This window comes from Ranitomeya imitator, chromosome 6 (assembly GCF_032444005.1).
Source record: "Ranitomeya imitator isolate aRanImi1 chromosome 6, aRanImi1.pri, whole genome shotgun sequence".
Classification (NCBI taxonomy): Eukaryota; Metazoa; Chordata; class Amphibia; order Anura; family Dendrobatidae; genus Ranitomeya; species Ranitomeya imitator.
Window position 1 is genome coordinate 449,044,809 of NC_091287.1, and position 12,965 is coordinate 449,057,773.

Sequence of the window (12,965 nt, forward strand, 5' to 3'; positions counted from 1 at the left end):
GGAGTTTCCGTCTCGAAACACGAGAATCCAAAATCTTCTCCACCACATACTCCAACTCCCCCTCAACCAACACCGGGGCAGGAGGATCAACGGATGGAACCACAGGCGCCACGTATCTCCGCAATAACGACCTATGGAACACATTATGGATGGCAAAAGAAGCAGGAAGGGCCAAACGAAATGACACAGGATTGATAACCTCAGAAATCTTATACGGACCAATGAAACGAGGCTTAAACTTAGGAGAGGAAACCTTCATAGGAACATAACGAGACGACAACCAAACCAAATCCCCAACACGAACTCGGGGACCCACACAGCGCCGGCGGTTAGCGAAACGTTGAGCCTTCTCCTGGGACAATGTCAATGTCAAATTGTCCACCACATGAGTCCAAATCTGCTGCAACCTATCCACCACAGTATCTACACCAGGACAGTCCGAAGACTCAACCTGCCCTGAAGAGAAACGAGGATGGAAACCAGAATTGCAGAAAAACGGCGAAACCAAAGTAGCCGAGCTGGCCCGATTATTAAGGGCGAACTCAGCCAATGGCAAAAAGGACACCCAATCATCCTGATCAGCAGAAACAAAGCATCTCAGATATGTTTCCAAAGTTTGATTAGTTCGTTCGGTTTGGCCATTTGTCTGAGGATGGAAAGCCGAGGAAAAAGACAAATCAATGCCCATCCTTGCACAAAAGGATCGCCAAAACCTCGAAACAGACTGGGAACCTCTGTCAGAAACGATGTTCTCCGGGATACCATGTAAACGAACCACATGCTGGAAAAATAATGGCACCAAATCAGAGGAGGAAGGCAATTTAGACAAAGGTACCAAATGGACCATCTTAGAAAAGCGAAACCACCCAAATGACCGACATCTTTTGAGAGACGGGGAGATCCGAAATAAAATCCATAGAAATATGCGTCCAGGGCCTCTTCGGGACCGGCAAGGGCAAAAGCAACCCACTGGCACGAGAACAGCAGGGCTTAGCCCGAGCACAAGTCCCACAGGACTGCACAAAAGAACGCACATCCCGTGACAAAGACGGCCACCAAAAGGATCTAGCCACCAAATCTCTGGTACCAAAGATTCCAGGATGCCCAGCCAACACTGAACAATGAATCTCAGAGATAACTCTACTAGTCCATCTATCAGGGACAAACAGTTTCTCCGCTGGGCAACGGTCAGGTCTATCAGCCTGAAATTTTTGCAGCACCCGCCGCAAATCAGGGCAGATGGCAGACAAAATTACCCCCTCTTTGAGAATACCCGCCGGCTCAGGAACACCCGGAGAGTCAGGCACAAAACTCCTTGACAGGGCATCAGCCTTCACATTCTTAGAGCCCGGAAGGTACGAAACCACAAAATCAAAACGGGAAAAAAATAACGACCATCTAGCCTGTCTCGGATTCAACCGTTTGGCAGACTCAAGATAAGTCAAATTCTTGTGATCTGTCAAGACCACCACGCGATGCTTGGCTCCTTCAAGCCAATGACGCCACTCCTCGAATGCCCACTTCATGGCCAACAACTCACGATTACCAACATCATAATTACGCTCAGCAGGCGAAAACTTTCTAGAAAAGAAAGCACATGGCTTCATCACCGAGCCATCAGAACTTCTTTGCGACAAAACAGCCCCTGCTCCAATCTCAGAAGCATCAACCTCAACCTGAAACGGGAGCGAAACATCTGGCTGGCACAACACAGGGGCAGAAGAAAAACGACGCTTCAACTCCTGAAAAGCCTCTACAGCTGCAGAAGACCAATTGACCACATCAGCACCCTTCTTGGTCAAATCAGTCAACGGTTTAGCAACAGTAGAAAAATTAGCGATGAAGCGCCGATAAAAATTAGCAAAGCCCAGGAACTTTTGCAGGCTCTTCACAGATGTCGGCTGAGTCCAATCGTAAATGGCCTGGACTTTAACAGGGTCCATCTCGATAGTAGAAGGGGAAAAAAATGAACCCCAAAAATGAAACCTTCTGAACTCCAAAGAGACACTTTGACCCCTTCCCAAACAAGGAATTCGCACGAAGGACCTGGAACACCATTCTGACCTGCTTCACATGAGACTCCCAATCATCCGAAAAGACCAAAATATCATCTAAATACACAATCAGGAATTTATCCAGGTACTCTCGGAAGATGTCATGCATAAAGGACTGAAATACTGATGGAGCATTGGAAAGCCCGAATGGCATAACCAGGTACTCAAAATGGCCCTCGGGCGTATTAAATGCTGTTTTCCATTCATCGCCTTGTTTAATACGCACAAGATTATACGCCCCTCGAAGATCTATCTTGGTGAACCAACTAGCCCCTTTAATACGAGCAAACAAATCAGACAGCAACGGCAAAGGATACTGAAATTTGACTGTAATTTTATTAAGAAGGCGGTAATCAATACAAGGTCTCAAAGAACCATCCTTCTTGGCCACAAAAAAGAACCCTGCTCCTAACGGTGATGACGACGGGCGAATATGGCCTTTCTCCAAGGATTCCTTTATATAACTCCGCATAGCGGCGTGTTCTGGCACAGAAAAATTGAACAATCGGCCCTTAGGAAACTTACTACCAGGAATCAAATTAATTGCACAATCACAATCCCTATGAGGAGGTAGGGCACTGGCTTTGGGCTCATCAAATACATCCCGATAATCCGACAAAAACTCTGGAACTTCAGAAGGAGTGGAAGACAAAATAGACAAAAATGGAACATCACCATGTACCCCCTGGCAACCCCAGCTGGACACAGACATAGATTTCCAGTCCAATACTGGATTATGAACCTGTAGCCATGGCAACCCCAAAACGACCACATCATGCAGATTATGCAACACCAGAAAGCGGATATCCTCCTGATGTGCAGGAGCCATGCACATGGTCAATTGGGTCCAGTACTGAGGCTTATTCTTGGCCAAAGGCGTAGCATCAATTCCTCTCAATGGAATAGGATACTGCAAGGGCTCCAAGAAAAAACCACAGTGCCTAGCATACTCCAAGTCCATCAAATTCAGGGCAGCGTCTGAATCCACAAATGCCATAACAGAATAGGATGACAAAGAGCAAATCAGAGTAACGGACAATAGAAATTTAGACTGTACCGTACCAATGGTGGCAGACCTAGCGAACCGCTTAGTGCGCTTAGGACAATCGGAGATAGCATGAGTGGAATCACCACAGTAAAAACATAGCCCATTCCAACGTCTGTGTTCTTGCCGTTCAGCTCTGGTCAAAGTCCTATCACATTGCATAGGCTCAGGCCCATGCTCAGATAGTACCGCCAAATGGTGCACAGCTTTACGCTCACGCAAGCGTCGATCGATCTGAATGGCCAAGGACAGACTCATTCAGACCAGCAGGCATGGGGAATCCCACCATGACATCCTTAAGGGCTTCAGAGAGACCCTTTCTGAAGATTGCTGCCAGGGCACATTCATTCCACTGAGTGAGCACAGACCACTTTCTAAACTTCTGACAATACATCTCTGCTTCATCCTGACCCTGACACAGAGCCAGCAAGATTTTCTCTGCCTGATCCACTGAATTAGGTTCGTCATAAAGCAATCCAAGCGCCAGGAAAAACGCATCAACATCACGCAATGCCGGATCTCCTGGCGCAAGGGAAAATGCCCAGTCTTGAGGGTCACCACGTAACAAAGAAATAATGATCTTTACTTGTTGAACAGGGTCACCTGAGGAGCGAGGTTTCAAGGCAAGAAACAATTTACAATTATTTTTGAAATTCAAGAACTTAGATCTATCACCAAAAAACAAATCAGGAATTGGAATCCTAGGCTCTGACATCGGATTCTGAACCACAAAATCATGAATGTTTTGTACCCTTGTAGTGAGATTATCCATCCAAGAGGACAGACCTTGAATGTCCATGTTTACACCTGTGTCCTCAACCACCCAGAGGTAAAAGGGGAAAAGAGAGACAAAACACACTGCAAAGAAAAAAAAAATGGTCTCAGAACTTCTCTTATCCCTCTATTGAGATGCATTAGTACTTTTGGCCACCTGTACTGTTATGACCTGGTGGTCAGGACAATAATGGACCTGGTGGTTAAGAGCACACTGAATGACCTGATAGTTACTGATAATAAAGGACGAGCTCTGGGACGTGGGAACTCTGCTGACCGCAATCCCTAATCCTATCAAACACACTAGAAATAGCCGAGGATTGCGCCTAACGCTCCCTATGCAACTCGGCACAGCCTAAGGAACTAGCTAGCCCTGAAGATAGAAAAATAAAGCCTACCTTGCCTCAGAGAAATTCCCCAAAGGAAAAGGCAGCCCCCCACATATAATGACTGTGAGTAAAGATGAAAATACAAACACAGAGATGAAATCGATTTAGCAAAGTGAGGCCCGACTTACTGAACAGACCGAGGATAGGAAAGGTTACTTTGCGGTCAGCACAAAAACCTACAAAAAGACCACGCAGAGGGCGCAAAAAAGACCCTCCGCAACGACTCACGGTGCGGAGGCGCTCCCTCTGCGTCCCAGAGCTTCCAGCAAGCAAGACAACAATAAAAATAGCAAGCTGGACAGAAAAATAGCAAACCAAAGAAATACAAGCTGGAACTTAGCTTCTGCTGGGAAGACAGGTCACAAGAACGATCCAGGAGTGAACTAGACCAATACTGGAACATTGACAGGTGGCATGGAGCAAAGATCTAAGTGGAGTTAAATAGAGCAGCCAGCTAACGAATTAACCTCATCACCTGTGGAAGGAAACTCAGAAACACCCACCAGAGGAAGTCCATGGACAGAACCAGCCGAAGTACCATTCATGACCACAGGAGGGAGCCCGACAACAGAATTCACAACAGAGAACCATCACCGGCGCTGTGTGCTGGGAATGCCTGAACCAAACGGTCTACAAGAGTTGCTTGTTTAGTAGCCAATATTTGACCTAGGTTCTCATGTGGCATGATATTTTGCAGTTTTCCTTTATATCTTGTATCCAGGAGGCAGGCCAACCGGTTGTCGTCATCGGCCATCATTTTAAAAATGCGGGGGTCCCTTTTTAGGATACGCAAGGCATACTCAGCCATGTGGGCCAATGTTCCAGGTGTGAATTAACTGTTTCTGCTGGGTTGAGGCCCACTTTCTTGCAAATCAACATCACAAGTGTCCCGCAATAAACCTGTACCAGACCTTGCAATGCCACCAGTTTCTATTGCCACCTGAGAATCATCCTCCTCCCATACATATTCATCCCCATCATCCTCCTCCTCATCCTCTTCGTCCACCAATTCGTCCTGTACAGTTCCCTGAGCAGACAATGGCTGACTGTCATCAAGGCTTCCCTCCTCCTCGGCTGCAGACGCCTGCTCCTTAATGTGCGTCAAACTTTGCATCAGCAGACGCATAAGTGGGATGTTAATGCTTATGATGGCGTCGACCACTGCACACCAGACAACTCCATGTCTGCCATCCAAGTGCCTGCCCGTGTATGTGTATCCTCCCACAAATTTATAACAGCACGCCTCTGTTCGCACAGCCTCTGAATCATGTGCAGTGTGGAGTTGCAACGTCGATTATTAGGCGGTGCTGGGGAAGATTCAGCGATCGCTGATGGTTCAGCATACGGCTGGAGTGTATTGGCACCCGGCGGATGTGCGAGCAAAGTCTTCGCACCTTCAGGAGCAGGGCTGGTAACTTTGGATAATTTTTGAGGAAGCCCTGCACCACCAGGCTATAGGTGTGAGCCAGGCAAGGTATTTGTTTCAGTTCTGAAAGGGCTATGGCAGCCATAAAATTCCTTCCGTTATCACTGAATACCTTGCCTGCCTCAAGATGTACACTGCCCAGCCATGACTGAGTTTGTTGCTGCAAGTACTCCACCAGTACTTCTGCGGTGTGTCTGTTGTCGCCCAAACACTTCATTTGCAACACAGCCTGCTGACGCTTACCACTAGCTGTTCGATAATGGGACACCCCGTGTGCAACACTGGCAGCTGCGGATGGAGTGGTAGGGCGGCTGCGCTCTGTGCACGAGCTTTCGCTTCTGGAGGAGGAGTTGCGAACGCCGTATGCCAACTTTTTCCTGAGACTGTGGGATAGGCTGAACTGTCGCACTATGGCTGCCCCCTGTGGACCCTGCATCCTACACATTAACCCAGTGCGCCGTGATGGACACGTAACGTCCCTGGCCATGCCTACTGGTCCATGCATCTGTTGTGAGGTGTACCTTTCCACTGACTGATTGCCTCAAGGCATGGACAATGCGGTCTTTGACATGCTGGTGGAGGGCTGGGATGGCTTTTCTCGCAAAGAAATGTCGACTGGGTAGGTCATAGTGTGGTACTGTGTGGGCCATCAGGTCTTTGAAAGCTTCGCTTTCAACCAAACGGTAGGGCATCATCTGTAATGAGATTAGTATAGCAATGTGGGCATTCAAATCCTGTGTACGCGGATGAGAGGATGAGTACTTTCTTTTCCTAACGAGAGTCTCTTGTAGGGTGAGCTGGACTGGAGAGCTGCATATGGCGGAACTAGCGGTGGTGGTGGTGGTGGACATGGCGGATTGAGAGTTTGTTATGGTATTCTTGTTGTTGCCCAACATAGTCTTTCCTACCAATAACCTTGTGATTCCCTGACTGCTTTGGCCTTACGACGATACCTCCACATTTGCTGCTGGTGGTGTCCTAACCGGTGGGCTTACAGTGAGGGAAGCAATGTAGCATTGCTGACTACCTTCACTCCGAGCAGGTGAACCAACGGTACGGGACGTTTCGTAGTTAGTCCAGGCTTGCAAGTGCATGGTGGTTAAATGTCTAAGCATGCACGTTGTATTTAAATTTTGAAGATTCTTCTCTCTGCTAAAGGTCTTGGAGCATTTCTTACAGATAACTTTTGACTGATCATTCTGATCTTGGTGAAAAAATTGCTACGCTACACTCTTCCTACTATCGAAAACCTTTTCAGGCATTGTGCGCTGTGCTACTTTCACCGAATGACCACGCTCTCCTAACACCGTTTTTGTTTTTCGCAAACATTTTTGGCCTGATACGGGCCTGCCAGATGACAGCTGTTGCAATGTAGATGGCTGATGCGGATCATCCTCCTCCGCTTCTGAGCTAGTGGCAGCGGCACCCTCTTCCCCCAATGGCTGCCAATCTGGGTCAACAACTGGGTCATCTATCACCTCCTCCTCAATGTCATGTGCACCTCCCTCAGTGTCACCGTGTAAGGTGCTATAGCGTTCGGGACAGGGCACCATAGTCTCATCAGGGTCACATTCTGGCTCAGTAAACTGCGAGGGCAATGTAGTGATCACAGTCAATGGAACAGCATCACAATCTAGCTGTGGCTGTGCATCAGTGCACTCCATGTCCTATTCTTCTTGTAATTGGCAGTGTACAATTTCCCTTTCGAACCCAGGCACGGTATGTGTAAAGAGCTTCATGGAGTAACCTGTAGTGTCGCCTGCTGCATCCTTCACTTTTGGTTTGGGAGAAGGACACAAGGAAACGTCTTTTTCCTGACCAGGAGCATCCACTGACGACTGGCTGCTCTTACATTTAGAACTTTGGAAAGAGGAGGCGAAAGAGCTAGAGGGTGAGTCAGCAAGGAAAGACAACACTTTTTCCTGCTTCTCCGGCTTTAAAAGCTGTTTTCCTACTCCCAGGTAAGGGAGCCTTCGAGGCCTTGTGTAGCCAGACGATGACGCAGGCTGAACACCTCCAGCCTTAGGTGCTACTGTGCTTTTGCCACTACCACAAGATGCAACACCACCAGCACCATCAGTACCAGCTGGCAACCCCCGCCCACGGCCTCTTCCACCAGACTTCCTCATTTTTGGGGGGGAGACACTGAACCACAACTCATATTACACCGTCGTAATATGAGGGGCCCTGTGCCAGTACCGCCGCCCACGAGAGAGTGTCCCCCCCCAGATTGAACTGTGCTCTACCACTTGCAATACTACCTCTCCTAGCTCCACCACTGTGTAGTCTGTGCGGGTAAAACCTGAAATGGCACTGCCAATACGAATTATTTGAAATGATAGTTAAAATATACAGGGCTCTGGACTCCATTTAATACTTTGCGCCTACTACCACTGTTTTTATTATTTGGGCGTAATAACGGTGTCTCCGCTGCATCTTTTTTTTCCTTCACTGAACAAAGCTGAACTTCAACTGTTGTCCCGTTTCAAATATTAAACTGCATTTGCCCTACCTGTTGGGTTGGGGCCTACTAACGGTGTCTGCCGCTCCTTGGTGTTCTCCTGGTTTATTTTTCTTGCGCTTCAATCTTCAGGCTTTCGTTTAAATATTTTTTATATTAAACTGCATTTGGCCTACTTGTTGGGTTGGGCCTAGTAACATTGTCTGCTGCCGCCTCTTGTTTTCCTCTACTAAACAAAGCTGAGCTTGAAGCTTCAGGCTTTCGGCCTGTAACAACAATATGAAACTGTATTTGGCCTAGTTCTTGGTTTGGGCCTAGTAACATTGTCTGCTGCTGCCTCTTGTTTTCCTCTACTACACAAAGCTGAGCTTCAATCTTCAGGCTTTCGGCCTATATTTAGAATATGAAACTGCATTTGGCCTACTTGTTTGGTTGGGCCTACTAACGGTGTCTGCCGCTGATTGTTGCTCTCCTCCACTGAACAAACCAATGCCGCCTGTTTACTCCTGTTACCAATTTTTAACAGCTTTTAGCCTACTTTTTTATTTTGGGCCTATATCTGTGTTTCCTCCTCATTCCTGCCCATTGCCCAGCCACTGCTAGATGAGTCTGCTGGTACATTGACACAGACCACTACATTCCCCTTGCACTCTACACAGCCTGAATCTGACCCTGCTGAAACTCAGGTTCCCCTTCCCGCATACTATACCACCTTACATGGGGACAAAGAGGAAGGTGCAGATGAAAGTGCAGGTTCCTTCAACAGGTGGGGGGGGCATACTCGTTGGCGACGTGACTGGCACAGGGCCCCTCATAGTACGCAAAAGTGTCTCTGACGGTGGGAGGCGCCCCCGCCGTCAATCACAACGCCGTACTTTGAGGGGCCCTGTGCCAGTGGCAATGCGAACGAGTGTGCCCCCCCTGCTTGCTCAGGATCACAGCACTTGCAAAGTTGAAATACTTACCTCTCCCTGCTCCACCGCCGTGACGTATTCCACATTTCCTGGGCCCAAGAAAAAATTGAGCCAGCCCCCCCCCCCCCCCCCCCCCCCACAACTTTAGCCAAATGACTACCAATTTTCAATACCTAACTATTATTATAAGGTGAATTAAGATTGACAAGCTTAAGTAACAAGAATTGATGATTTTGACATTAAAATGGGCTCTGTAGGTGTTTTTCTGTCCTCCACTCACTGCCGACTTTTATTCCCCATTGACTTGCATTGGTTTCGTGTTTCCCCCCCTGACTTTTCGTAATGATCGGCCGATTTCACCAGACCCGACTTTTGGCAAAGTCGGGTTTCGCGAAACCCGACTCGATCCTGAAAAAGTAAAAGTCGCTCAACCCTAGTTATCACTCATGTAATGTAAGTAAGTGAAATATTTGGCATTGTTCTATACCTATATCTCTCTACTGTATCTATGCATCATGAATCCTGGTATGTGTTAAATGGACCCACTGAGACTCTTTCACCTGGGGCCCACGAAAACCCAGAGCTGGCCCTAATTCCTGTACTGACATCACTGTGGGCATTATCCACGTGTTATACCGATCACACCCCGAAGCACAGTCGATCACACCCCGAAGCACAGCCGATCACACTCCGGAGCAGAGCTGATCACACCCCGGAGCACAGCCGATCACACTCCGGAGCACAGCCGATCACACTCCGGAGCACAGTCGATCACACCCCGAAGCACAGCTGATCACACTCCGGAGCAGAGCCGATCACACCCTGCAGCACAGCCGATCACACTCCGGAGCACAGCCGATCACACTCCGGAGCACAGCCGATCACACTCCGGAGCACAGCCAATCACACCTCGGAGCACAGCCGATCACACTCCGGAGCAGAGTCGATCACATTCCGAGCACAGCCGATCACACCACGAGCACAGCCGATCACACCCCGAGCACAGCCGATCACACTCCGGAGCAGAGTCGATCACACTCCGAGCACAGCCGATCACACCCCGAGCACAGCCGATCACACCCCGAGCACAGCTGATCACACCCTGGAGCACAGCCGATCACACCCCGGAGCACAGCCGATCACACCCCGGAGCACAGCCGATCACACCCCGGAGCACAGCCGATCACACCCCGGAGCACAGCCGATCACACTGGGAGCACAGTCGATCTCACCCCGGAGCACAGCCGATCACACTGGGAGCACAGCCGATCACACCGGGAGCACAGCCGATCACACCCCGAGCACAGCCGATCACACCCCGAGCACAGCCGGTCACACTGGGAGCACAGCTGATCTCATCCTGGAGCACAGCCGATCACACTGGGAACACAGCCGATCACACCAGGAGCACAGCCGATCACACCCCGGAGCACAGCCGATCACACTGGGAGCACAGCCGATCACACCCCGAGCACAGCCGATCACACCCCGAGCACAGCTGATCACACCCGATCACACCCCGAGCACACCCGATCACACCCCGAAGCATAGCCGATCACACCGGGATCACAGCCGATCACACCCCGGAGCACAGCTGATCACACCCCGGAGCACAGCCGATCACACTGGGAGCACAGTCGATCACACCTCGGAGCACAGCCGATCACACTCCGGAGCACAGCCAATCACACCTTGGAGCACAGCCGATCACACTCCGGAGCAGAGTCGATCACACCCCGAGCACAGCCGATCACACCCCGAGCACAGCCGATCACACTCCGGAGCAGAGTTGATCACACTCCGGAGCAGAGTCGATCACACTCCGAGCACAGCCGATCACACCCCGAGCACAGCCGATCACACCCCGAGCACAGCTGATCACACCCCGAGCACAGCCGATCACACCCCGAAGCATAGCCGATCACACCGGGATCACAGCCGATCACACCCCGGAGCACAGCTGATCACACCCCGGAGCACAGCCGATCACACTGGGAGCACAGTCGATCACACCGGGAGCACAGGCGATCACACCTCGGAGCACAGCCGATCACACTCCGGAGCACAGCCAATCACACCTTGGAGCACAGCCGATCACACTCCGGAGCAGAGTCGATCACACCCCGAGCACAGCCGATCACACTCCGGAGCAGAGTTGATCACACTCCGGAGCAGAGTCGATCACACTCCGAGCACAGCCGATCACACCCCGAGCACAGCTGATCACACCCTGGAGCACAGCCGATCACACCCCGGAGCACAGCCGATCACACTGGGAGCACAGTCGATCTCACCCCGGAGCACAGCCGATCACACTGGGAGCACAGCCGATCACACCGGGAGCACAGCCGATCACACCCCGGAGCACAGCCGATCACACCCCGAGCACAGCCGGTCACACTGGGAGCACAGCTGATCTCATCCCGGAGCACAGCCGATCACACTGGGAACACAGCCGATCACACCAGGAGCACAGCCGATCACACCCCGAGCACAGCCGATCACACCCCGAGCACAGCTGATCACACCCGATCACACCCCGAGCACAGCCGATCACACCCCGAAGCACAGCCGATCACACCCCGGAGCACAGCTGATCACACCCCGGAGCACAGCCGATCACACCGGGAGCACAGCCGATCACGCCCCGGAGCACAGCCGATCTCACCCCGGAGCACAGCCGATCACACCGGGAGCACAACCGATCACACCGGGAGCACAGCGGATCACACCGGGAGCACAGCCGATCACATCCCGGAGCACAGCCGAACACACTGGGAGCACAGCCGATCATACCGGGAGCACAGCCGATCACACCCCGAGCACTACAGCCAATCACAACCCCTAGCTCTGAGTTCTCAGCTCAGGCAGAAGCAGGCTGAGCTCCTCCTCTCCACTAGGGGCGCTCGTACACACCTTTTCCCTACACTCAGCTGAGCGCAGGGGGCGGAGCCTGTCACCACAGAGACACAGCTAACGGCTGTACATACACATTAGCGGCGGAGAGGAGCAGCTGCGGCCGGAGAGCTCGGTAATACTGCTGTGTGCATGCGTGTTCCGGTGTCCGTGCTGTGTGTGAGTGGGGACGGCTGTGGGCCGGGATGTGTAGTGGTGCTGTGTGATATGGAGGACGTGTCCCCGGAGCCGTGGTGACCGGCAGAGCAGTGCTGCCTTTCCTAAGCCGTGATAACGTGGCCGGTCCCCGTATCACCGGCTGCAGCCCCGTGCGCCCCCGTGCAGTGAGGTCACTGAGGCCAGGGTTACAATCCCTGGCTATTTCTGGCACTTAGTAATTTAAAGGGATTTTCTAGTTTCAAGTAAATACCCTTTTAAAAGGGTTAAAATAAACTAACACAACTTCCAACAAGTCCGTATACTGACCCCTGACCCTTCTGGTGCTTCTTGGCCCCCACAAGCCTCTGTGCTTCCAGAAAAGTTTCCTTTAGAAATAATATTTTCTCATCAGTTTTCGTGATCTCAAGGGCAGGATGCTGTGAGGTATAGACGAGGGACGCCCACTGGTGTTCTGCCCACGGTATTCTGGCTGTGTGCCCCTCGTCCTGTGTGTGTGCGCCCCTCGTCCTGTGTGTGTGTGCCACCTGTCGTGTGCGTGCGCCCCTCGTCCTGTGTGCGTGCGCCCCTCGTCCTGTGTGCGTGCGCCCCTCGTCCTGTGTGCGTGCGCCCCTCGTCCTGTGTGCGTGCGCCCCTCGTCCTGTGTGCGTGCGCCCCTCGTCCTGTGTGTGCCCCTCTAGTCAGCAGCCGGTACCGGGAGGTGCTATCAGACTGTACGGGAAGGTGTCCCTGATTCCAGGCTTTAGGGCTTGTCTGGGCTGACATGAAGCCTGTGTGCCCGCAGAGCCGTTACAGCGTATGACGCACACTCTCAGTTCCATTCTCTTCTA

The 12,965-nt window shown here is 51.2% G+C and overlaps 2 protein-coding genes across 6 annotated transcripts in view; both read left to right on the forward strand.

The window, feature by feature from the left end:
• The first annotated feature begins 9,578 nt into the window (after positions 1–9,578).
• LOC138643419 (DNA-directed RNA polymerase II subunit RPB1-like) lies at positions 9,579–11,479 on the forward strand. The gene is made up of 2 exons (XM_069732332.1): positions 9,579–9,588; positions 9,873–11,479. The coding sequence occupies exons 1-2, from the start codon at positions 9,579–9,581 to the stop codon at positions 11,477–11,479; spliced, it is 1,617 nt and encodes a 538-aa protein (XP_069588433.1).
• Positions 11,480–11,998: 519 nt separating this feature from the next.
• CSPP1 (centrosome and spindle pole associated protein 1) overlaps positions 11,999–12,965 on the forward strand; it is a 147,928-nt gene continuing 146,961 nt past the window's right edge. For 4 of the 5 annotated variants that reach the window (XM_069731434.1, XM_069731436.1, XM_069731438.1 and 1 more), the window contains exon 1: positions 12,017–12,094. The gene's annotated coding sequence lies outside the window, so the exon portion shown is untranslated. Of the gene's footprint in view, positions 12,095–12,965 lie in introns of all 5 variants that reach the window. The other variant, XM_069731439.1, reaches the window with a different exon arrangement.